This window comes from Ovis aries, chromosome 20 (genome assembly GCF_016772045.2).
Source record: "Ovis aries strain OAR_USU_Benz2616 breed Rambouillet chromosome 20, ARS-UI_Ramb_v3.0, whole genome shotgun sequence".
NCBI classification, from domain to species: domain Eukaryota; kingdom Metazoa; phylum Chordata; class Mammalia; order Artiodactyla; family Bovidae; genus Ovis; species Ovis aries.
Genome location: NC_056073.1, coordinates 33653744 through 33681681, shown reverse-complemented (window position 1 = coordinate 33681681; position 27938 = coordinate 33653744). Strand labels below are relative to the sequence as shown.

The window sequence follows — 27938 nt, the reverse complement described above, 5'->3', positions numbered from 1 at the left end:
ACTGATGCTTTCTAAGGCCCACTTGACTTCACATTCCAGGATGTCTGGCTCTAGGTGAGTGATCACACTATCATTTTTATCTTGGTCGTGAAGCTCCTTTTTGTACAGTTCTTCCGTGTATTCTTGCCACCTCTTCTTAATATCTTCTGCTTCTGTTAGGCCCATACCATTTCTGTCCTTTATCGAGCCCATCTTTGCATGAAATGTTCCCTTGGTATCTCTAATTTTCTTGAAGAGATTGCTAGTCTTTCTCATTGTGTTCTTTTCCTCTATTTCTTTGCATTGCTCACTGAGGAAGGCTTTCTTATGTCTCCTTTCTATTCTTTGGAACTTTGCATTCAGCTGCTTATATCTTTCTTTTTCTCCTTCGCTTTTCACTTCTTTTCTTTTCACAGCTATTTGTAAGGCCTCCCAGACAGGCATTTTGCTTTTTTGCATTCCTTTTCCATGGGGATGATTTTGATCCCTGTCTCCTGTACAATGTCACGAACCTCCTTCCATAGTTCATCAGGCATTCTATCTATCAGATCTAGTCCCTTAAATCTATTTCTCACTTCCATTGTATCATCATAAGGGATTTGATTTAGATCATACCTGAATGGTGTAGTGGTTTTCCCTACTTTCTTCAATTTAAGTCTTAATTTGTCACTAAGGAGTTCATGATCTGAGTCACAAACAGCTCCCAGTCTTGTTTTTGCTGATTGTATAGGGCTTCTCCATCTTTGGCTGCAAAGAATATAATCAATCTGATTTCGGTGTTGACCATCTGGTGATGTCCATGTGAAGAGTCTTCTCTTGTGTTTTTGGAAGAGGGTGTTTGCCATAACCAGTGTGTTCTCTTGGCAAAACTCAGCCTTTGTCCTGCTTCATTCTGTATTTCAAGGCCAAATTTGCCTGTTTCTCCAGGTGTTTCTTGACTTCCTACTTTTGCATTCCAGTCCCCTATAATGAAAAGGGCATCTTTTTTGGGGTGTTGATTCTAAAATATTTTGTAGGTCTTCACAGAATCGTTCAACTTCAGCTTCTTCAGCATTACTGGTTGGGCCATAGACTTGGATTATGGTGATATTGAATGGTTTGTCTTGGAGACAAACAGAGATCATTCTGTCTTTTTTGAGGTCGCATCCTAGTACTGCATTTCAGACACTTTTGTTGACCATGATGGCTACTCCATTTTTTCTAATGGATTCCTGCCCACAGGAGTAGATATAATGGTCATCTGTGTACAATTCACCCATTCCAGTCCATTTTAGTTCGCTGATTCCTAGAATGTCGATGTTCACTCTTGCCATCTCCTGTTTGACCACTTCCAATTTGCCTTGATTCATGGACTTAACATTTCAGTTTCCTATGCAGTATTGCTCTTTACAGCATCAGACCTTGCTTCTATCACCAGTCACATCCACAACTGGGTATTCGTTTTGCTTTGGCCCCATTCCTTCATTCTTTCTGGAGTTATTTCTCCACTGATCTCCAGTAGTATATTGGGCTCTTACAGACCTGGAGAGTTCCTCTTTCAGTATCCTATCATTTTGCCTTTTCATACTGTTCATGGGGTTCTCAAAGCAAGAATGCTGAAGTGGTTTGCCATTCCATTCTCCAGTGGACCACATTTAGTCAGACCTCTTCACCATGACCCGCCCATCTTGGGTGGCCCCACATGGCATGTCTAACTCAGTTTCATTGAGTTAGACAAGGCTGTGGTTCGTGTGATTAGACTGAATAGCTTTCTGTGCGGACCAAGCAGAAGTGCGCCGGCTGCGGCGGACTGCACAGAAGCGCGCCAGCTGCAGAAGCGCGGCCGAAATGAGCTACCCCATGTCTGAGGTCAGGGACGGCGGTCGAGCGTGCCAGGCTGCGATGGCGCAGAAGTGGCCGAGAGGAGCTACCTTACTTCCGAGGTCAGGGATGGCGGCGGAGAGGAACCACCCCACGCCTGAGATCAGAGGCTGCTGCTGGGAGGAGCTACCCCACACTCGAGTTCAGGGGCAGCGGCTGAGAGGAGCTACCCCACGTTCAAGGTCAGGAGGGGTGGCCAAGAGGAGATACCCCTTGTCCAAGGTAAGGAGCAAGGGCTGGGCTTTGCTGGAGCAGCCATGAAGAGATACCCCACCTCCAAGGTAAGAGAAAACCAAAGAAGACAGTAGGTGTTGCTAGAGGCATCAGAGGGCAGACACACTGAAACCATAATCACATAAATGCTTTATTGTTAAGGACCCAAATATATATATATATATATCCTAAGAGCAAATATCTCATATTTACTTTTATTTCCATTTTCTCTTCTCATCTTTGTCTTGAAATTGTTCTTTATATTAGGAGTATTCTTTTGTTTACTAAAAGCCATAGTTCTAGAGATGAACAAAGCTTGGCAACTCTTCAGGGCAGAATCTAGCCAAATTATCTTCTTTTAGGCAAAGACACCTTTCACCCACATACAGGAACACTGTTCAGCAAAACCAACCTCTTCCCTCGTAGGCAGGGTTATTTTTGCCTGAGTCCTGCCCTTGTCTCTACCTGGGATGACCCAAACCTTTCAGAACATGACAGAATACTCTCCCCAAAAGCAGTCTATCAATCCCTCCTTTGGTATCTTCATGCATGTAAAGTGTCAGTTTTCTTGTATTTTCACTTTCTTCTTTCAAAAGGCAAAAGACCATGAAAAAACCCTATAAGCACTTTCTAAGTCATTTACTGCCTAAAACACCTAATTCTATTTTGTTACTTGCTCAACTTTGTTTCCTTCAATGTTAGATATTTCCAGCAGAGTGGATGTTGTTTATTACAAGGAAAATTTGGCAATAAGGGGGACAATGCAATTGGAGGAAACATACAGTCACCAATATACCACACACGTCTGCCTGTATTTGTCTCTTATAAAATTTATTTCAAGCATAAATTTAGGACTTTACATCAAAAACAGTAGCGGTGACATTCAGAGGTCTCTCCTTGCTTGACTATGATGTATAACATGAATACTGTAGATTTCAGACAATATTGAACAGAGCCATAGAGAGTCTATAGAGTCAGTCAGGAATAGCCAACGTGGGGATATTTGGACAGGATTTAACAATCACTCCCTTGCCATTCAGAAAGCATTGATTTCCCCCTCTTTTACAGATTTCCATGTAACATTACATTTGAAGAAATGGCCCTACTATATCAAGAATAGTAGCAGTGGTTACCGAATGGAAACAAGTAAATGAAGAACCTTTGAAGTTCACTGACCTTATAGATTAGTAAACGACATGTCATGGATACAGTGAGGACTTAAACTGAGGTTTAAAAAAATCTATTTTTTCCAGTAGTAGACCCACAAGTTGTGAAAAAGGAGAGGGTGATATAAACACACAAGCTGCTATATTACATGGTAGACTGAAGAAGAAGATGTGAGGTCAACACGGTGCTTCAGTTGATTGAAGTAAAGCTAGGAGCCATCTGAGTGTGTCATAGGAGTCACGCAAATAGGATGGCTTTATGATGGAGTTTTGAAAGGTTGATGTGATACTGATGTGGAAAAATAGGAAAACAGTATATCTGTCAGTTTATTTAGGATCATCTTATGAAGAAGGATCTCAGACAACCTAGATCAAGGAAACAAATACATAAAGCATTATAAGGTATTAGTGAATAATCAAGTCTGACAAAAACACAAGAAATGTTCATGTTTTACCATACATGTTGTATCTCTCATGACTATGTTCCCATGATATACTGTATATATTATTGTAGGGTTAGAATGGAGAAATACTTATACGGATTTTTATGCATTAGAGAGAATCATATATTCCAATTTGGAGAGTTTGTCTTTATTCTACAAAGCAACAGGAAACCAAGAACATTTAGTCCAAGGGACCAGAATGTCCATAACTAGAAAAGAGAAACTTTAATGGGGATTGTGAAGTTGTGGCTGTTGGGGCTGGTAGAGGAAAAGAAAGAGACCAGAAAGAGCTGGGAACATTATGACACTAAAAATCAAAGAAGGCTCTGCCAAGTGAAAAGAAGCAAAGCATGCGAGAGCTACAGGAAATGAAATAGACCTTGACCACATGCAAGGGATGAGGCAGACATTAGAGTCAAAAAAGGCATCCACAATATGGGACTAGCTGAGTCAATAAATGGCTGAAAAGTCAGAGAGAAGGGAGGAGATAAATTAAGGTTTTATCCAAAAGCACCTGAGTTCTATTTTCCTGTATTTCATCAACTTAATACCAGAAATCACCAAAAAAATGTTAAGGTTCTGCAGCAAATGATAGAAATAAGTAATCTAAGGTGCCTCTGCTAGACCCTATGGAATACCAGAACCAAAGCACGACTACCCAGTGATAAGCAGTAAGTCTCTAGTCACTTTCAATACTTAAATAAGACATACATTGTAAAGCATAGAGGATGAATGGAAATCAAATGGAAACAACCCATACCTTTACAGAGCCAGCCTAGACAAAACCTAAAACCTAAACAAACTAGAGGTAATGCTCTCCTTAATCATGTGCCCACTTTCTCCAAGAGGTTCTCATCCTTTTACCTGAATCCTCCCTGTATTACTAACACTTCATTGCCTTACTCTCAGCAGATGATCAGCTAATCACTAATCAAATAAATGAACAGTATTCACTCCTGAGATATATTTGTATTGATGGACTCTTCAAACTGAAAAGCTTTCTAATCGCCTGAAAGTAAACTATAATACTGGAAGGACTCCTTCCCAGCCTCTTTTCAAAATGCCCAATGGGCAGCAATTGCGAGTCTATCTACTTAGATATCTTCTGCCATAATTATAACCTGTTTGGATAGTGAAGACAGGAGATGGATGAAGCACTGAAAGATATCGAGAAAAAAAATGCATGGACAAGTGGGAAACATAACATAAGCCTGATAACACCAATCTATGCCTGCATAACATAGTATGTGTGATGGAGCAAGGTGGGCCTAATCAGGAATGGATTTTTCAAGAAAACTGTAATGAGTTGGCACTGAGAAGTTTGATTCAACTCAACTATTTCAACATGATTCTTTGATTCTAAGACTCAAAGCCACTTGTCTTATTTAAGTGCACTAAGTCAAAAAGGGAATATACTTATTGTCTATTTGAACACTGCTAAGAGATTGTAAAAGCTTTTATCACAAGAGGAAAATTATAACTATTTCTAGTGACAGATTTTCACCAGACTTATTGAGGTGATCATTTTGCAATATATTTCAAACAATTACATTGTACACCTGAAACCAAAATAACATTGTATGTCAATATTAACTATGTATAATGATGCCTAAAAATAAAATAACATATTTGTCAATGTGACCTATGTATAATGATCATATAATCATTATATTATATATATAACACATATGCATATCTTCAGTTAAGTTCAGTCACTCAGTCATATCCAGTCTTTGAGACCCCACAGACTGCAGCACATCAGGCTCCCCTGTCCAGCTCCCATCTCCTGGAGCTTGCTTAAACTCATGTCCATGAGTTGGTGATACCATTCAACTATCTCATCCTCTGCTATCTCCTTCTCCTGCCATCAATCTTTCCCAGCATCAGGGTCTTTGCCAGTGAGTCAGTTCTTTGCATCATTTGGCCAAAGTATTGGATTTCTAGCTTCAGTATCAGTCCTTTCAATTAATATTCAGGGCTGATTTCCTTTAGCATTGACCGGTTTGCTCTCCTTGCAATCCAAGGGACTATCAAGAGTCTTCTCCAACATCACAGTTTAAAAGCATCAATTTCTCAGTGACCAGTTTCTTTATGATCCAGCTCTCACATCCATACTAATTACTGGGAAAACCATAGGTTTGACTAGATGGAAATATATTTATATATATAAACATATATGTACACACACCTATGTAATGAACAGTTTCTGAAAAGGAATATAATTATATTTTGGATAAAGAAAACAACTAGTACAGTTTTCTTTTTTTAATGTGCATTTTGGCAATCATGTTGGGTCTAAAATATTATCTTCAAATAATCTGCATAAACATGAATCCAAGTACATTATATGGTATGTTAACAGGTGATCTGTACTATTGGAAAAGAAATAGTAAAGCAAAGGATGGGGTTTAAGGAATTAAGGTGAAGAAAGGGAGGTGATTTAAAGAAAAACAACTTAGACCACACTGAGGGGAGCAAACATGCTCTCTTGCATTCAAGATTCAAGTTTTCCCCTGTCCAGTCACAGGCAGGTCTCTTGGTCTTCTACCCAACTTCAAAAATATTTCCATCTCTGAGGCTCTATGCAAACTCATGCAAACATGGATGTTCTGAACATTCTGCCTCTCTTCAGTTGAACTGGCTTCACAAAAAATGGTTGGTAAACTCCCCCAAATTAAGTAACATTTATGCAGCAAATTTTGATAATTTTCTGTTTCCTGAAGAACTAAACTCCAAATTATTTTTCATTTTTCAACACACTGTCAGTGACCTAATTATATTATGTAAAAATATTATGTATGCATTGCTATTCTAATATATTATGACATTTTAAAAATATACACAAAATATAAATTAAATAGCAGTGAGATAAAAATATATGGAAATGCTAACATTTTCTTCCCCAGGCAATGAGGACACTCATATTTATGGCAAGTGGACTAATGGATTCTGAATGTACACACATATTTATATGAGTTGTTTAACTATCATAATAGAGTAATTTCATTACATACAGTTTCAATCAATGTTCTCAGAATACCACAAGGGGCCAAGAATACAATTATATGTGAATAACTCTCTTCATATGCATATATAAAATTTTGTGAGCTCAATTAAGTAATCATCTTTAGTTTTTTTGTTATTCCATCAATTCATCTACTGGAAAATAATCCAAACTCTACAATAGATATCTTTTTTTCAGGGTTTAAATCTCAAGTCATAATAAAGGTGGAGCAATGGCCTAGAAGAATGAATAAAATGTCATGTGGATATCATTACATATATGCATTTGTAAAGAAAATTAATGAAAAAATGCAGAAGGCTTACAGTTTTCTGAAACAGAAAATGTACTCACTAGAGCTGAATATACATATCACCTAGAAACAATACTTTCTCAGCTTCTGATGACTTCTAAAGAAAGGGACTCCAGCCTTTCATCTACAGTCTACTGTAGACTCCTTTCCACTTTCCTCCTCAATTTCACTCCATGAAATTTCTTACCTAGGTTATAAAACACACCTTGGGCTTCTGGTTCAGACAAGATGGCCTTGATCTTTTAGTTCCCACACCTTTGTTTGTTCTGGAAAAAAGAAAAGACCACTAAAGGGGACCTTGTATATTTGGCAAGAAGAAGGTGAACTAGATGAGGGCCTGAAGAGTGGAATAGCAACACAGCAGCACCTAAGAGAAGACAAGCCAGGCCCAGCATTCCTGACCTCCAACCTAGATCAGAAGGCAGCCTGACTAGGGCTGTTCCTCCCAAGGAATAAATGTGAAGGAACACCAGGTGGTGGTGAAGTTGCTAAGCTGTGCCTGACTCTTTGTGATGCCATGGACTGTAGCCCACCAGGTTCCTCTGTCCATGGAATTCTTTAGGCAAGAATACGGATTCCCATGTCCTCCTCCAGGGGATCTTCCCAGCTCAGGGACTGAATCCGGGTCTTCACAAGGCAAGTGGATACCTTATTGTCTGAGCCACCAGGAAAGCACAAGAAACTAAACAATTGCATGGATATTTGGAAAATAAAAGGATAAAAGCATATGTTAATGTGAGATAAAGTATATTTTAGAGCAAACAAAATTTGGAAAGACAAAGGAATACAAGGACATTACATAAGGAAAAAAGAGTAGAATCCCTGGTTCAGGAAGATCCCCTGGAGGAGGGCATGGCAACCCACCTTAACATTCTTCCCTGGAGATTCCCCATGGACAGAGGGGCCTGGTAGGCTATATAGTCCATGGGGTCACAAAGAGTTTGACATGATCGAAGTCACTCAGTACACATGTAAGAGAGTAAAACTTAAAAGTCCTCACCAAAAAGATCTTGAAAGGTAAATATGTGAGATGACATTAATAGATATGTTAATTAAATCAATGAGGGAATCCATTAATAATATATACCTATTTAAATTGTCATGTATACTTTAAATGTCTTGCCATTTTATCTGGAAAATACATTATAAAAAAACTGAAAAAAGAGAAAAACAAGAATTTCAATGCTTTTTATATAATTTTGTAAGTAGTTCAGATGTTACACTTGGTATGTAAAAGGTTGTTGTTGGTTTTTTTTTTTTCTAATTCCAGATAATAACCAGTGGGATTCACTGGATATTCAGAAAAGGAAGAAACCTTGGAAATTATCTAGACAATCCTCCTATATTATGGATATATAAGTAAATCCAAGAATGATTAAGTCATTTATCTAAACTTATAAAACTCAATGCAAAAGTAGCAATAGAAACCAGGTTTCCTAGGTTTAAGTGAATCTTTACTGAATTACCAGGTAAATGGAAATATCTCCTATGCTCTGCAAAACTTGATTCTTATCTCTTGCACAGAAGTGATCTTTTTCCACCTTGTATTCATTGTCCAGTTAGCATAAGTTTTACTAAGTAAATTAAATTCCTTGAAGGCTCAGTCCTGGCACATGTGTTCTTCTCACTCTATATTCTCACATACGGCTAAAGCTCTTTATAAGCGCCTTCTTCTCCCTGGAACACCCTCTCTTTCTTCCATGTTTACTTCCTCGACATCTTTCAGATCTCAGTAAAAAACACTTCCACACAATAGCCTTTCCTGACTCTGACGCAGCTCAGGTCTCCTTGTTATGGGGCCATATGGCATTCTGTGCTTTTCCCTCTCGACACGTGTCCCAATTGTGGTGCAACATTTAACTTTGAAATTTAGCTCATTTCTGTTTTTCTATTAAAATTTAAGTCCTAATTTACAAAGGTCTTTTATTCCACATACACTAGCCCTCACAGTTTCATGTCCTAACAAATGTGATAATTGAGTCACTGACTAAAAGGCTGAATAGGACAGAACTAGAGACAGTGCTCTGAACCTGCCACTTGAGTCTACTTTTCACCAAAGGATTCTCAACTTCACTAGAGGAGTTCAGTTTCTTAGCTGTACTCTCTGATCATGACCGATGAAAATACTTTAAGGAGAGTCTACAAATCAAATATTCTTACATTGGACACAAACACCTACTCTCTCTTCGAAGTCACAGAAGAAATTCACCTCCTTAATGAATTGTTACCTACTTTGTCCAGATGAAAGTACCATCTTCTTCCTTATGGCTTCCTAATTTCATTCTCACCATTTTTATCTCACTGACCACATTCTGTCTTATAGTTAATTATTTGAACAACACCAATTCCCACTGCTTTAATTCAGTTCCCTTAGATTTACAAAGGCTGCACCAACTACCCTGCACTTACTATTTATTGAATATCAACCATGGCAGAAACTGGCATTTTTCACAGACCAGTTTATTTGTTCCTTTTGAGGTAAATATTACAGTTAAAAGCAAATGCTCAGCCTCTAGTCTTTTGAATAAACTGACAACTGGACAAAAGCTTAACCAATATTCCAGATGAAAGTTCTTTTTGTGTTATTTATTTATTTTTTCTTTTCAATTCAGATGAACTTGCATTGCATAGACATAGAAAATTCACATGGTAACATGAGAAAAATCGGAAACTGATATGCCATCTTCTAACCATACATGGCTAACAAAACACATGTGCTCAACAGGAAATGCAAAATGAGGTACCACTGTCATGGCTGCGATCTCTGTATACACTCTACAGGGAGAACCCCATTGGGGCAAGGGCATCACTGATAGAGAAAAGAGCATGCCAATGCACCACTCTAATAGATTCCATCCATGGTCAGCAGGAGAATCAGATGTGGATGCTGGCTGCAGTCCATGGACTTGTCAGACCATGGAGTCATAAAGTGTTGGACTCAACTGAGCAACTATGCATAGCAAAATTCCTCAAAGTGACATACTGACATTTAGAAACAGTTTTCTCTCAGTATTGTGCTTAACTACAACTCCTGCTTTTCAATGAAAGACCAAAGATAAAAGTAGTATTCCATAACAATCAAGTAATTATTTCTATCAAGGAATTTTTCTTAAAGCTAAGCTAGAGAAATACACTGTGAGATAGAGCAGATAATTAGAAGTAGAAGAGATCCAAACACCGAAGCTGCACAACCAATCGATAATTTTCTTTTCAGGAAAAAGAATAAAACCTCAGTTTGGGATCATGTTTTATACAGAGATTTGCATATTCTCTGGAAATGTAAAGGATTTTCTACTCTAATGTCCTTATTTAGTTGATAAAACCAAGGGCTAGAAAAGTGAAGATAAGTTTACTAAGTCAAAGAGCAGTTATGTTAGGATTCTGATGAGAACCCAGGGATAGGCCTTAGGGCCCAGTTGCTTCATCTTTAGGCTGACAGGCTGGAGACTGGGGTACCTGTAATGGTGCCGACTTCAGGCTGAATTGCTCTTACTTTGGGAAACCTCTATCTTTGCTCTTAGCACCCTCAACTGATTGCATAAAATCCACCATCTATTGGTTTAAATGTTGATTACATCTAAGAAAATATGTTTCAAAGTGAGCATGTCAAAGAACTACAATTTGAAAGAAATGTACAATTCTATGGAGTATGTTACCACGTGCCACTGGAATTGAATATCTATGCTACCTGTTCCACATTCATGACCTAGGAAGGGAAAACACTATTGATAATTTTTTTTCCCCATTTAATCATGTCCAGTGTTTTAGTGCATGCAGGCTGCTATTACAAAATGCCAGAGGCTAGGTGGTTTATACAACCATGTTATTTATCACAGTTCTGGATGCTAGAAGTCCAAGCAAGGTCAGGGTGCCAGCATGGTTGAATGAGTGAGGGCCTCTTCCTGGATATATCCCTAAATAGAAGGGATGAGTATTTCAGGCCTGTTTCACAAGAGCCCTAATCCCATTCATATGGGCTCTGCCCTCATGTGGGTTCTGAACTCACAACCTAATTATTTTCAAATGTTCTCACCATCTAAAATCATCACTTTGGAGGTTAGGTTTTCAACGTATGAATTTTGGGAGAACGCAAGCATTAGACCATGGCACCCAATGAGGGGACTGACTTGTCTAATGTAACCCAATGCCTCATCCATACTGAAAGCTCTGTGGTGCTGATAGGAAGCCAAGTACTAAGGAATTATAGATTTCTCCTGGTATATATCCATGGGATTTTAGAGTTTTGAAAGATACAGATAAAAAACTGCCCAGGTAAAAAACTGTCTTATGTGAGGAAAAATTGTCTATCCTTTAAAAAATAGCATGCATTTTGTATACTGTATTTGAATATATAAAACTCATTTACCTATCCATACACCAAAACACATTACAGAAATACAAATAATCCCACTTACAATTGCATCAAAAAAAATACTTAGAAATAAATTTAAGCAAAGTGTTGAAAGATCTATTTATGAGAACATTCAAGACACTCATGAAAGAAATGTTTAAAGACACAAAAAGAACATATTTCATATTTATTGACTGGAAGAATTAATATCGTTAATGCATCCATACTACCCACAGCTATCTACATATTCACTGAAGTCTCTTTCAAAATTCCAAGGCATTTTTCACAAAACAGAAATAAGAAAATTCTACAACTTGTATAAAACTGTTGTTGTTGTCCAGTTGCCAGGTCATGTCTGACTCTCTGTGACTTCACAGACTGCAGCACCAAAGCCTTCCCTGTCCCTTACCATCTCCTAGAATTTGCCCAATTCATGCCCATTGAATTGGTGATGTCATCCAACCATCTCATCTTCTGTCACCCTCTTTTTCCTCTGTCTTCAATCTTTCCCAGCATCAGGGTCTTTTCCAATGAGTCAGCTGTTCACATTAGATGGCCAAAGTATCGGAGATCCAGCTTCAGCATCAGTCCTTCCGCAGAGTTAATGGGGTTGATTTCATTTAAGGTTGACTGGTTTTGATCTCCTTGGCGCCCAAGGGACTCTCAAGAGTCTTCTGCAGCACCACTTTTTGAAAACATCGGTTCTTCAGCACTCTGCCTTCTTTATTGTCTGTCCAGCTCTTACCTGTGTACATGACTACAGGAAAGAGCATAGCCTTGACCATACAGACCTCTGTCAGCAAAGTGATGTTTTTGCTTTTAACACGCTGTCTAGGTTTGTCACAGCTTTCCTGCCAAGAAGCAGTCTTCTTCTAATTTCACGGCTGCAGTCACCATCCACAGTGATTTTAGAGCCCAAGAAGAGGAAATCTGTCACTGCTTCCACCTTTTCCCCTTCTATTTGCATGTAAGTGATGGAACCTGATGCCATGGTCTTAGCTTTTTTGATATTGAGTTTTAAGCCAGCTTTTTCACTCTCTCTTTCACCCTCTTTGGAGGCTCTTAAGTTCCTCTTTGCTTTCTTCCAGTAGAGTATTATCATTCACGTATCTGAGATTGTTAATATTTCTCCCAGTAATCATGATTCCAGCCTTTAGGACTCATCCAGTCCAACATTTCACATGACATGCTCTGCATATAACTTAAATCTACAGGGTGACAATATTCAGCCTTGACGGACTCCTTCACTAATTCTGAACCGGTTAATTGTTCCTTGTCTGCCTCTAACTGTTGCTTTTTGAACTGCATACAGCTTTCTCAGAAGTCAGGAAAGGTTCGTCTGGTATTCCCATCTCCTTAAGAATTTTCCACTTTGTTGTGATCGACACAGTCTGGTGAAGTCAATGAAACAGATGTTTTTCTGGAATTCCCTCGCTATCTCTATGTTCCAGCAAATGTTGCCAATTTGATCTCTGGTTCCTCTGCCTTTTCTAAACCCAGTTTGAACATCTGGAAGTTCTAGGTTCACATAATGCTGAAGCCTAGCCTGGAGGATTTTGAGCATAACCTTACTAGCATTGGAGATGAGTGCACCTGTTTAGTCTCTTGAACATTCTTTAATACTGTCCTTCTTGGGAATTGGGACGAGAATTGACCTCTTCCTGTCCTCTGGCCACTGCTGGCTTTTACAAACTTTCTAACATATTGAGTGGAACACTTTAATAGCATCATCTTTCAGGATTTTAAATAGCTTTGCTGGAGTTCTATCACTTCCACAACATTTGTTGCCAGCAGTGCTTTTTAAGACCCACTGGAGTTCACATTCCAGAATTTCTGGCTCTGAGTGAGAAACTACACCATTGTGATTATCTGGGTCATTAAGATATTTTTTTGTATAGTTCTTCTGTGTATTTTTTTCCATCTCTTCTTGGTCTATTCTGCTGTATTAAATCACAAAACACCAAAGATAAAAGTGATCTTGAAAAAGAAGAACAAAGTTTGAGACTAGGGTTGCTGATTTCAAATTGTATTAGAAAGTTATAATAATCAAAACAGAATGATTTGTTTCTGGCACGAAAATAGACACATAGATCAACAGAGGAAAACAGCGAAGCCAGAAAGAGACGCACACCCATATGGTCGGTTATCTTATGAAAAAGGAGCCAAGAATATCCAGTGGGGAAAAGACAAGCTTTTCAAACATGATACTGGAAAAACTGTTTTTTTCCTATGAAAAAACGAAACTTTGCCTGTCTTTTAACATACACAAAAATCAATTAAAAAGGGATTAAAAATTTGAAAATAAGACTTTAAGTGATTAAACTCCTAGAAGAATACATTTAGGTAATCTTCTTGCCATTGGTCTTTGCAATGAGTTTTGGGGTTTCACACCAAAAGCAAAGGCAACAGCTGCAAAAACAAACCAGTGGGACCACATCCAACTCCAAACATAGGAACATTAGGAAAATCAAATGAAAATTTACACATTGACAGAAGATATTTCCAAATCATATATTTGATAAAGGCTTAATATCCAAAAATACATGAAACATACAACTCAAGGGCAAAAAAAAAAAAAATCCAAATTCTTAATGGAGTGTAAGAAAAGTAAGAGTTTCAATAAATCTGAAGATTAGACTGTAGATGAGATACACAGCAAAGTTTTCCTTCTAGAACAACAAAAGCCTGTGCCTTCCTGACATTACTTTCTTTCATCTCCATTCACTTGTTTGACAATTACAGTTCACAGTGTACAATCTTGAATCAATAGCAATCACCCCACAATGAGCTATAATGCGTACTAAGAACAGCCCCACTGAGGAAAAAAACCTAATATTTGCATACTTACTCATGAGGCATATCAAAAGGAAGGTAATTTCCAGAGTTTACCAATCCATTGTTTTCTATATTTCATTTCAAACTTGAGCCACCTAGTAAGGAAATTGAGTTAAAGGATCCCAATAATATATAGATAGAAAATCAGTCTTAAATGGGAGCATTAATGGGTTATAATTTGGGGGCAATTTGTTATTATTGCTTTAAGTGCATTCCTTTTGATTTTCTACTGCATCAGGTTAATAATTTATATAAATATTAATACCAACATAGGGACACCTACTGCTAAATTTATAGTGAGTATAGAAGACAGAATATATTATGCAAGAGGTGAAAGTATGCAAAATCAGCAATGGTAGTAAAATAAAGGACAGTATTGCCTTAAGAGGAAGGAAGGTTCTCAAAGTTTCTTGAAACACCAAGAACACACCAGATGTGAGAAATTAGCTTAATTTGTAAATCAGAAACTCTACCAGAAGAAATTTAATTTTATAAAAACATTACGATGCTAAAACCAAAATTTAACAGAGAATAGGGTAGGGTCAGGTATATAGACATTCAAAATTATCCATTGCTTAGTGCATCAGGCACTTAAGGACCACATTCACTGAAGTCTTTATTGCTCAACCTGCAGGTACCAGCATGGAGAAAGAGATAGTTCTACTCCACAGGCAGTAGATCCCCTCCTTTATGGCTTCATGGCTTTCCTTAAGAAGCATTCCATGCAGCAGATTTCATCCATCCCATCCCATCAGGCTGACTCCCCACGGTCAATAGCAGTCCTCACCCTGGGATCATTCTGCAATCCCCATGGCTCCAGCTTCCAGCTTCCGTGGACACCAGTGGACTTACAACCCTGTCCGAGGTATGAAAGGCTGCAGCACGGCTTGTCTATGTGGTTCTCACTCTGTTCAGACTGTCACAGATTAGGGAGTTCACTCCCCAACTGCTTCAAATGCCTCCCCCGTCCCAGTGGATGGCCATGGATGCGGGGATCTCTCCCTAGTTCTTCAGCCCCCTCACCCCCTGGTGCAGGCTGGTCCCACTTGCTCTGCTCCTTCTTTCCCCTTCCTCGTTGTCCCTTTTTTCCTTTGTCCTACTGAGTTCTGTATGGATCTGGATATTCCTTCTCAGTAGTCATGGAGTTCTGCCTATATTCATGGTATTCTGTGAGAACTGCTGGATCTTAGATGTTCCTGATGCATCAGTGGAGACAGGTGTACCCCACTTCCACCTACCCCTCACTCACCCCTATTTGTGCATGTATTAGAAACGAGTTTGCCTTTCTATTAAGTAACATTGCAATCACCGCACATGTTTAACTTTTGGTTTTTGAAGAGAACACAGGTAAGTTCCACTCTCTTCATTAGAGTCAGTCATTCAGTCGTGTCTCTTTGAGACCCCATAGACTGCAGCATGCCAGGCTTCCCCGTACATCCTCCACTCCCAGAGCTTACTCAAACTCATGTCCATCTAGTTGGTGAATGCTTCTCAATGATGACCACTCTCTCAGACAATTTCAAAAATATAACACAATCTTATAGTTACATTAACCATGCTATACATTAGAGCCTCTGTTCAGTTCAGTTGCTCATTCATGTCCCACTCTTTGTGACCCCATGGACTGCAGCAACACAGGCTTCCCTATCCATAACCAATTCCCAGAGCTTGCTCAAACTCATGATTAGATACCACAATTAGATCATGAAGCTCAAAGTTATATCTTCAGATCTTATTAATTTTTTATATATGAAAGTGTGTAACCTTTAAAAGTCTCTCTCTATTGCCCTTACCCTCCAGTGTTTGATAATCATTTTCTCTACTCTGAGTTCCATCTTTTTTTTTTTTTTTTGAGATTCCTTATAGTTGAGATCCTATGGCATTTGTTTTTCTCTGACTTAGTTCACTTAGCGTAAAGCCCTCCAGTTACATCTATGTTGCCGCAAATGGAAAGAAGGATTTCTTTCTTTTTCTAATGGCTAAATAATATTTACCTATATATATGTCACATCACATTGTTTTAATCCATTCACCTGTTGAAAGATACCCAGGTTGTGCCTACATCAAGGCTACTGTGAATAATGCTGCAATGAACATGGGAATACAGATCTCTCTTTGAGACAAAGATTTCATTTCCTTTGACTATATATCCATAAGTGGAATAATGCATCACATAACAGTTCTCTTTTAAATTTCTTGAGGAACCTCCACAGTATGTTTCCATGGAAGTTGCACTGGTATACATCCCCACCAACAGTGCATAAGCACTCCTTTTTCTCCTCATCCTCAATAACATTTGTCATTTCTTACCTTTAGGTATTAGCCATTCAAACAGGTATGAGGTGATACCTGTTGTGCTTTTGATCTGCATTTCCTTTGATTATTAGTGATGCTGAGCAGCTTGTCATATACCTGTTGATCAACTATATGTCTTATTTGTGGGAAAATGTCTATTCTTTAAAGATGTAGCATGCATTATGTTTACTATATTCCAGTATACGAAACTCAGTTGCCTAGCTATATATCAACAATGAACTATCAGAAAGTAGAATAAAGAAAACAATGCCATTTACTATTGCATCAAAAAAAGATAAAACAATAAGAAATAAACTCAAGCAAGGTGTTGAAAGATTTTATACAAAATCTTAAAGACATTGATAAGAGAAATTTAAAAACAGTGAAAGGTATATAAAGTTAGGTGGTCTATTCAATGTGATTCTTGAGGTAGGATTTGTATTTCTATAAATTTCCCTCTTAGAACTGCTTTTGTTGCATCCTCTAGGTTTTAGATCATCACGTTTTCATTGTTCCTTGTTTCTAGGAATGTTTTGATTTCCCTTATTTCTTCAGTAACCTGTTCATGATTTAGAAATGTGTTGTTTAATCTCCATGTGTTTGTGTTCTTTAAAGATTTTTCCCCCGTATAATCGATATCTAATCTCATAGTGTTGTGGTCAGAGAAAATGCCTTAAATAATTTCAATTTCCTTAAATTTACTGAGGTTTGATTTGTGACCCGAGATGAGGAAAATGTTCCCTGTGCACTTGAGAAGAAAGCGTATTCTGCATTTGGATAGAATGTGCTGAAGATATCAATTAGGTCTGTTTGCTCTATGTCCTTTAGGCTTATGTTTCCTTATTAATTTTCTGTTCTGTTGATCTGTTCATTGGTATAGGTGGGGTGTTAACATGCCCTACTATTATTGTGTTACTGTCAATTTCCCCTTTTATGTCAGTTAGTGTTTACCTTATGTATTGAGGTGCTCTATTGTGGGTACATAAACATTTAAAATTGCTATGTCTTTTCTGGACTGATCCCTTAATCATTTCTTAGTGTCCTTCTTTATAATAGTCCTTCTAATAGTCCTTCTAATAGTTTTTATTTTAAGGTCTCTTTTTTCTGATATGAGAATTGCCAATCTGGCTTTCTTTTTATTTCCACTTGCATGGAATACCTTTTTCCATCCTCTCACTTTCAGTCTGTATGTGTCTCAAGGACTGAAGTGGGTCTCTTGTAGACAGCATAGATATGGGTCTTGTTTTTGTATTCATTCAGCCAGGCTGTGTCTTTTAGTAATAACAGGAGAAGATAATAGCAAATAAAACAACTGATAAAGGATTGCTTTCCAAAATACAAGCAGCTCAAACAACTTAGTCATCAAAAGCCAAGACAAGAACTGCAAAAATAAACTAGTGAGACCACATCAAACTCAAAACCTTGTACGTAGTAAAAGAAGCCATCAATAAAATGAAATGACAACCTATGGGATGAAAAAAAAATATTTGCAAATCACATATTTGGTAAGGACTTCATATCCAAGTATATATAAGAGACTCATGCAACTCAGTAGGAAAAAATATCAAACAACCAATATTTTTAAATGAGCAAAGGAAGAAAGTATTTTGAAAAATCTGAAGAAGAGACAGTAGATGACAGACACGGTAAGTTTTTCTTTCCAGAACAAAAGCCTGCGTCTTCCTGGCATTGTATTTTTTATCTCCAGTTACCTGTTTCGTGATTGCAGTTCCCAATATACATCCTTCACTCAATATCAATCACCCTGCTGCTACTGCTGCTAAGTCACTTCAGTGTGTCTAACTCTGTGTGGCCCCATAGACAGCAGCCCACAAGGCTCCCCTATCCCTGAGATTCTCCAGGCAAGAACACTGGAGTGGGTTGCCATTTCCTTCTCCAATGCATGAAAGTGAAAGATGAAAGTCAAGTCACTCAGTCGTGTCTGATTCTTCACGACTCCATGGACTGCAGCCTATCAGGTTCCTCCACCCATGGGATTTTCCATGCAAGAGTACTGGAGTGGGGTGCCATTGCCTTCACTGATCAATCACCCTACCCTGAGCTATAGGTGCTAAGAATAGCCCTACTAACTATAAAAAAAACTAATAATTACATATTTAATCTTGAGGCATCTAAAATCCAAGGTATTTTCCAGAATTTTCACTCCCTTGTTTTCTGCATTCTATTTCAAAATTGAAATACCTAGTACAGAAAAATGAATAGGGGACCTCAACAATACATGGATAGAAAGTCAGTTAAAACTGGCAGCATTACTGGAATTTAATTTGGGGGAATGTATTATCCTTATTCTATTGTAATTTTATTCCCTTTACTTCTCATGCACACTAGGTTAATATTGATTTAAAATAGTAATACCAACATAGAGACACATAGTACTCAAGTTACAGTAGATTGAGAAAGACAAAGCTTATGAGGCAAGAAGTGAAATCACAGAAAATTAGCAATGGTATCAAAACAAGGGGCTGCTAGAAAGAAAGCAGAGTTCTCTAATTTTTTGGAGACAACACAAACAAGCCAGATGCGAGCCAACCAGCTTAAGCTGTATACCAGGAACTGCACCAGAAGAAAAATGGAGTTCATAAAATATGCTGATGCTAAATGCCAAAATCCAGACAGCAAGAGAATAGGGTAGGGTTTATGTAGAAACTGAGAACTACTCAGAGAGGTAGACATGAAAGCAGATACACTAATGAGCATCAGAAAGATCAAAGTACAAGGGGTCTGAAAAAGAAGTCGTAAAGGGAATTTGGTAGTCTGGTCAAAAGAATAAGATAATCAAATTAGAAAACCAAAATATAAAGTCTTGTGCACGTGATAGACCCAGAGAATGCTCAGCAGAGAAAATTTTGGCCTTAGTGACCAGTGAACAGAAGCCTCCAGCGTCAGGAACAAAACCCTGGGCAAGACTCATGACTGTGCGCTTCTGGGAACAGCCTCAGTTTCAAAGTTTGGGCACTATACCACCTAAAAGCGAATGCAGACAAGGATTATAGCTTGCTATGGCACTGAATCACAGACAATAATGTTTGTTAGTTTATTTTTCCCATTCAACTATAAAGTTAATGAATCACTCAGTTCAGTTCAGTCGCTCAGTCGTGTCTGACTCTGTGACCCCCTGAATCGCAGCATGCCAGGCCTCCCTGTCCATCACCAACTCCTGGAGTTCAAATGAATCACTAACCGACGATAATTGACACCATCAGTTGCCAGTCAGACCCTCTTTAGTCATACAGCGGATATGTGAACCTGTTATATGATCCCAATAACAGTTTTAATAATTCAATTTATAGATGTTTAATTGAAGGGTAATTGCTTTACAATACTGTACTGCTTTTGGCCAAACATTAGCATGAATCAGCCATAGTTTACCTATTCCCCCCATTCTTCAACCTCCTTCCCACCTTCCTTCCCATCCCAACCCTTGAAGTTGATACAGAAAAATATGGAATGCATCGTAAATTTGTGTGTCTTCCTTGGGCAGGGGCCATGCTAATATTCTCAGTATTATTTCAATTTTTTGATATATGTGCTACCAAAGCAATGACACATCTAACATTTTAACAGAAAAAGAAATCATATAGTTAGTCATCTACCAAAAATGATCAATTAAATTAGGAATTAGTGTATTCTGCTATATTAACTATCCATTATAGAACTGAATTTTATAAAGTCTAAAATTCCACGTAGGAATTAAACATATATTTATGCATAACACATGTATACATGCACAGAAATATATGCACACAAATACATCTGTGTTATACAACCTATTATTCTCCTTGCCTCTCACAATAAGCTCTTTAGTTGATGAGAGATATAGTCCCAAATTTCTCCAACTTATATGTCTCCTTTTTGAGAACCACTTCTTTTATTTTCATCACCTAATTTTAAATGACCAGTTTATTCTTGGATACCATGCCGCTTTAAAATAACTAAAAGCAGAATAAACCTTGTAAATGCTGATATCTTATCCTTCATTAAATTACCACTCTTCTGGTAAATTGGAAAAAGAATCATGTTCAGATCTCATTCAGGAGGTTAAAATCTCTATTTTATCAGTTCTCTTGTCCAAACTCAGTTCTTGCTCACCTCAGTCTTAAATTCTGCTTACTTACAAAGGACGCACACAGGAAAAGTAATATTAAAATCACGCTAGCAAGAGTCTATGATTTTATGCTTCTGTTGGCCAAAGGTAGGGCCAGGAATAATTTCTGAAATATTGCAATATCTCATGGAATCATGAAGGTCTAGTTCTCCTATCAAAGAGGAGATGTTTGGAAATGGTTCAAAAACTAAGCCCTATGGGTTGTCAGGATGTACTCCTGACCAGACACATAAATTTTGTCCCTAAAAAGTCAAAGTCAGGAAAGGGTAGGCCTTGTTTGCAGAGCCAATAATGTTGTCTTGGGTGCTGACCAGGTAATAGTACCATTTGGAGATTTATTTGCTATTTTCGAGAAGAAACAAACATAACGAGAAGATTAAGGATGTATAAAAGTAGAAGAACTGTCAAGGTGCCTAGAAAAAAGGCTAGCCAGGAGACCAGGCCCCCACACTGATAGTCAAAGACTTTAACAGTGAGTGTTTTATAGACAGAGCAGAACAAGTGGATAAAACCAGTATTCTAGGATCACTGCTGTTTTGCAGTCAAAGACAAAATATTTTTCTCTTTAAGCAGAGTCATCACAGCTCCTGATGTGGTCGTGGTTACACACATGCAAACCGAGGGCCACAGACATGTGTGATGTGACATCAGGAAGTGAACAGATGAGTAGTATTGGTGCCCAGTCACCTGCATCTGCTAATAATGGAACCTGGGGAAAACTACTTGCCCTCTCCAAGTCATTGCATCTTCATTGACATAACTTGATGATCATAGTGAAGATTAAGGCTATCTCACAGGGTTACTGTGAAACACAAATTTTAAGATGTTTGAAAGCTTATGGGAAAGTATCAAAGACATGCATGGGGTTACTAAGGCGAGTGAGCAAATCCAAAGTGCAGTATTCTTTTTCTCTTAGTATTCTCTTTTTAGTCAATAGTAGCGATCAGTCAATCACGTGTTCGCTTTTACCCCAGTGTGATGGGAAACCACACAGAGCAACTGTATTTTTCTTGTCATCAGTGTCTTAAATGCAAGCATTCGTCAATGTAGAGTGAAAAAATTACAAACTCCTAGAGGGCCTCCCTGCTCAGAGTCTGCAGAGTCCCAATATTAAACTGTCTTTAAAAAATGGTCTAAACACTCTGGCTCAGAATTAAGTTCCAAATGTTTGCAGAGCACAGAAGTACTCCTGGGAACAATTCAAAAATACAGGGAGTAACCTACTTCTCCAACTCTCTATTTGTGCAAATATCATCATCCATGTAAATTTACACAGAAGGCGCTTCTTCTTCCCCACCCCAGCTGCTACAGCACCAACTCCTCCTCAGAGCAACAGAGAAAGAGAAGGCTTCCCTCCACAGGATGGATTTGATCATCTCACATGACTAGATCATCTCAGAATGGCTCATGTTTTTATTTAAACAGGGTCCTGCCTGCTCCTGCTGCTGATCATGTCAAATCTGCTCTTGTGCCAAGGCCTCTTATGTCCGTCCCTCTGTCCTGATGGGGATGACATCTGCCGGACCGCCCTTATGGACCTGTTTTCCCATGCCGCCAAGCTGACCAGTAACATCTATAACCACTCCGTGCAAATGTTCAATGAGTTTGTAAGTACTGTGGTGGTGGTGGTTTAGTTGCTAAGTCGTGTCTGACTCTTGTGACCCCATGGATTGTAGCCCACCAGGCTCCCAGAAGGAACCTTCACGTAAGTGACTGGGCTATATCATCCTTTCAACAAGAAAGCTGCATCAGCCAAACTTCAAATAATACACTAGGTCAAAGAAGCTGTCTGCTCATAAGGTGTGGAAATCGAAGAAAGGATCAGTTTAATGAAATCTCAAAGATTCCTAACAAGTGCAATAACTTTTTCAATTTCCTTTCATTCATTTTGTTTTTTATTTTCCAAAATAAATGATTTTGTATTTGTAGGCTAGGAATACCATAAAATAATATAATAGACTCAGTGGAATAAACAACAGAAATTTATTTCCTCAGAGTTCTGGGGGCTAGATGTCCCAGATCAGGGAGCCAGCAAGGAGAGGTTCAGGTAAGAACTCTTTCATCCCAGGCTGGCTTCTCTGTGCATCCTCACACAGGGTGGGGGGTGGGGAAGAGAGACGGAGGAAAAGACACAGAGACACAGAGAGAAAAGAGAAAATGCTCTGCTGTTTCGCTTCATGAAGACACTAAATTTATTGGATCAGTTTTCCACCCTACGAACTCATTTAATGTTAATGGGCTTCACTGGTGGCTCAGATGATAAAGAATCTGCCCCCAACGTGAGAGACCTGGATTCTATTCCTGGGTCTGGAAGATTCCCTGGAAGAGGGAACAACAAGCCACTCCAGTATTCTTGCCTGAGAAATCCCATGGACAGAGGAGTCTGATGGGCTACAGTCCATTTCAGAACACAGTACTTTGGCAGTTAGGGCTCTAACACATGAAGTTGAAGAACACACATTCAGTCCACAATACTACCTGACACAAAGCACTTTTAGGTGGGACTGGGGAAAGGAAGCATGCTGATTTTCAGGTCCTTCAGTGTCTCTCTGGGCATTCTTCTCCAGGCTCACAGTAAATAGCCAATAAATGAGAACTGCTCTGCAGTGAAGTTGGTGGTTAGAACATGAATCCCGGTCACAAAAACGAATGCTGGTAGTTTCTTTAATGCTACGAATTATTGTTTTAAGATTTGCAGGGAATAGGTTTTGAGCTACCATAGAAGGGGAGTTTACAATGGAAACAATTATTCTATTTCTGAGGAAAATATTTGAAAGTTGTATGTTAATTCTTTTAGGTCAATCAAGGAGCACACAGCAGAGCAGACAGCTAATAAAAAGCGGTGCTAAAGGTTTCTACTAAATTCACGTAGTTCCCCTTACTCACTAGTTTTTGCTTCATCCTCCATTTTTGACTGTCCTTTTTTTTTTTTTTTTCCAACTCTTCCAAGTAATCTCTTTAAATGTTCATAACTTTTGCTAAAGATCAGTTTTTCTCTATCAATGTGTTGGCTAGATTTTACTACTCTTATTATTCTCAGTCCATTGCTTAGTATTTCCTGTAACTTTATACCATGTATTTCTGCCACACCATTTTGTCTCCATAAACAACACTGTATTCTGCACCTGGAATGAACACTAAGATTTTGGGGTGCGGACTCAGAGATAAGTCAAACTCATAACTGTATAACTCCTTGCAAGGGAATATATTGGCTCTAACCCACAGTAAACAAGAGATTAAATGGTTACATATAGGTGCATGCATACATTCTAAGTCACATCAGTTGTGTCCAACTCTTTGCAGTCCTACTGACTGTAGCCCAACAGGCTCCTCTGTCCATAGGATTAGCCAGGCAAGAATACTGGAGTATGCTGCTCTACCCTCTTGTAAGGGATGCTCCCCACCTAGGGATCAAACATAAGTCTTCTTATATCTCCTACATTGGCAGGAATGTTCTTTACCACTACCATCACCTAGAAAGCACCAAATATTGGTACATATGTGCTATATTTGGTTCAAATACTAAAAAATAAACAATATATATACTAATATAACAGAGAAGGGAAAAGGTTAAACTTAGAAAAGTTAGATGTAAAATCAATTTTGTAGAAACAATGTATAGAAAAAGTAGGAAAAGAATGACTTTCAAATTTTCGGATGCCCCCCCAATAAAAATTATACATGTATCAACATGTTAATGTTCTGGTAATGGGTTCATCTACTGAATGCCCAACAACCCTAACTAATTGTCTGATCACTTTCAGGATTTACAGTATGCCCAGGACAAACCATACTATATCAATGCCTCCGACGACTGCCACACCAATTTCCTCTATATCCCTCAAGAGAGAGAGCACATCCAACGCATGAACGTGAGTCTTTTACCTGGTATTTTTTTTACCAGATCAAATGAGACAGTATGTAGGTTACCAGGCTTCAGGTTATTCGAGGTAATGGCAACTGTAAATGCAGAAAAAGTTGGAGGCCTGTAAGCAATTGAAGATAAATTATATTATGCAGTTGATGAAGCATGAGCAAAATCAAGAGATGACTAAAGATATGTAGTAGCAACATAAATAACAGATCTATAGATCGTCCATGCGGACAAGTTTAGTTCAACCAATGGATTAGACACAGGATTGCAGCTGTTATACTGTATGAAAACAGGAAATGAATGGGAACTTCCATGTGTAAAATATAAGATTGCAAAATTCATGAATATGTAAGAAACACACCCCAGTTTTGCGTACTCCCTGTTACTAGTGACTGCTATGTGGGAAGCCTATACTGCACCACCCAAGCCCCCACACCTGCCTTTCAAGGCTCTCCTGATTCTGTTTCTACTTCTCTGACACCTTCATTCGTCATTCTCAATGACTCCTCTGTCACCTTTTATTCTTAATTTGTAAGTGTCCCCCATGATGGCCTATAAAACATTGCCTTGCTTCTCATGGCCATAATGATTGCCTCTGTTCTGAGGACAACACAGTTTACGTGTCAAGCCTCAATCATTTATGGCAGCTCCAAATTTTCATCATTATAATCTTTCCTTTCTGATTTGCTGCGTTATCCTTCGTCCTAACATTATTTAAATATTTTCACATGCATCCCCCCTTAAAATACTATCTTCTCTCTCTACAACCTTCTTAATGATACCAGCATTCTTTTCCTCTGTCAAGCTCATTAATAATGAGAATAATCAAGTAAAGGACAAAGGTCAAAGAGGAAGCGGTTTCAACAAGCTTGAATTTAAAGTTCATCGAGAGTTACTACATGGCCAGACATTTTACTGAGCACTTTATGTGCATTACTATATTTAATCCTATTCAGTTCTCTGTTCTTTACCAGTAAAACAATTCATGGCTGAAAGAAATCAAGCATATTAACTAGAGATCTTCACCCCCTGGATTTTCAGGCTCAATTCTGTTAGTAGTAGTGAACAAGGGGGGAAACCCTCCATTGTGAATCCCACTGATGCTGTTACTAAAGACAGTGCTGTGCCTTTTTCTGCCCGGAGACATGTCAACAAAACAGACTCTTCTGAGTCAGCAGGGGGCTGGTGTTGGGATCAGCTGAGGAGAGAAGCCTGTTTAGGAATGCCATGTCTTCTTCCTTGTCTCTTTATTGTAATATCATAGAACAAATTACTGATCGAAAATCAATACGAAGCACTAATCTGATTCATAATACGAATGAATCACTGGGTGACAATGATGTGGGCACAGGTGGAATCCCTCTTTTCTGGGTCAGGCACTGCAGGCACGTACTGACTTGCTGTAAATACTTAGATTCTCTCACACAAATATACAAACATAAAAGAACTCACTGAGTGGTGGTAGAATTCAGAAGAACAAAGAAAATATTTCATGTTATAAATTAGAACTTATCAGAAGTATTAGTTAGTAAAATAACCTAGATTTCTAATAATTCAGCAAAGTGTGAACTTATAGCTTTCATTTTATACATTTGCAACTTTTACTACCTTCAAAAATCTCTGCATGCACATAGGAATAACCGAAAGTTTTTTAGGTCAGCTGCTCTGAGCAAAGATCACATGTTACCCAAACCACTGAATTATGATTTTTTAATGAGACTGTTTCTTATGGTTGCTTAGAACAAAGGCCTTATTAGGTGGATACTCATGTTACTGTACTCCTGGCAAAAACCTCTGTATCAGCTAGTCACGGAACTGCGGACTATGGAAGAAATCTCAGTTACTACCCTATCCAGCGCTAGAGAAAATGTGAAAAAAGCCAAAGAACTTCAAGCACTCATAGAGAGGCCGTTCAGCCAGGTGAGCATCCTACAGAGGGCTTTCATGCTTTGCTCATGAATGAAAGAGGTGACTTCTGTAAGGGTAAGGAGTTTGGAAATATCTCATTTTGTAAGAAAAAGATTCATGTCTTCTGTATTCTAGACTGCTACTACATAAAGCAGGAGCCTAGTCATTCACAGTGATAGTAAAGGAATCAGAATTTCACTGCAATTTTTGACATGTGCAGCCTTCCCTGCACTGCACACAATTCCACCAAAAGCTTGCTCTTTCTGGGCACAGATGGTTGAAATATTTTCAAGAGTAAGAGAACTAGAGAACAGAATTTCCAAGACAAGCATTTTCTTCAAAGTAACCCAGAACATCTGCTATCGAAGTTCCACTTGTCTTCTTTCTCTGTTCTCCTAAAATCAAAAGATGAGAGTGGGAAGGAAGAAAAGAGGAAAGTTAAAATCAAACTTGAGTTATGGTTCTACTTTTTAGATTCCTAATAGTTTTCTTAGAGGCTGGCTCCAAATCTATATCTAGAGAATTTTATATTTGTATGTCTTCCCAAAATCTTAATTTGATAATTAGAACGAACAAAGATAAACCAATACTAATAAAACACATAAGAAGTCATCATCTTTTGGATATTCAGGTTATTTCTACAGTCAGGAAGAAGCTGAGGATGGCTCGCATTTACTGGTATGGACACCCCCTACTGTCGAGCAATGAAAATAGGCGTCATTCTGCATTTTATAGGCTGTTCCACTGCATGCGCAGAGATGCACATAAACTTGACACTTACACCAAGTTCCTGGCGTGCCGAATGATCTACAACAACTGCTAAATCCACATCCATCCCATCCAGCTCTGAGATGGTCATAACGATCTATCCCATAGCAAGCTTGTTTGAAATTTACAGCTTTTTAATGCATGCTCTGTGAAACGGGTCTCTTCTTAAAAAAAATAAACACAGACTCTGTAGAGATGTCAAAATCTAAGAGGGCAATTTGTTCACATTTCTTATTTTCATTTAATAGAAGATCAAAAGAAAATCTACCCCTACAATTGAGAGAATGAAGCTTCTATTAAAATTAGTCACAAATAGCAGAACCTGGCATTACAAAGAAGACCATTAAGAGGTGGGGTTCATGTTTGGGAACGCATGTACTCCCGTGGTGGATTCATGTCAATGTATGGCAAAAACAATAAGTAAAATAAAATAAAAAATTAAAATTAAAAAAGAAGAGATTACTTAAGAATCACAGCCAGTTATTCTGGGTCAAATTATTAGAATCAAAGAATTAGACAATTGTTCATCATTCTGGTCATGCTACCAAGAAGACGGAATTCTCTAGATTCATTATAAAAGCCAGCCATGAACTGTCAGCCAGCTATGACAGCGTTACACCAGACAAGATAAATACTTTGCACTTTTGTATAAATAGCACGAGGTTTACTGAACTGTCTAAGGATTGTTAGGCCGCTGTCTCGGTCCTTCTGGGTTGCTATAACAAAACTGAATCACAGACTTAAAAACAATGGAAATGGATTTCCACAGCGTGGTCATGCAGGGTCCTTTCTGGTCACACATTTCT

General features: G+C 38.3%; 1 protein-coding gene and 1 non-coding gene across 2 annotated transcripts; one reads left to right on the top strand and one right to left on the bottom strand.

Moving 5' to 3' along the window:
* The first annotated feature begins 571 nt into the window (after positions 1 to 571).
* LOC114109612 (placental prolactin-related protein 4-like) lies at positions 572 to 27584 on the top strand. Its single transcript, XM_060403453.1, has 6 exons — positions 572 to 12293; positions 14796 to 15026; positions 22008 to 22189; positions 24347 to 24454; positions 26197 to 26376; positions 26996 to 27584. The coding sequence occupies exons 2-6, from the start codon at positions 14972 to 14974 to the stop codon at positions 27185 to 27187; spliced, it is 717 nt and encodes a 238-aa protein (XP_060259436.1). The 5' UTR covers positions 572 to 12293; positions 14796 to 14971; the 3' UTR covers positions 27188 to 27584.
* On the bottom strand, positions 19914 to 20018 carry LOC114109805 (U6 spliceosomal RNA). Its single transcript, XR_003586380.1, has one exon. It is a non-coding gene; the product is annotated as a U6 spliceosomal RNA (small nuclear RNA).
* Positions 27585 to 27938: the final 354 nt, after the last annotated feature.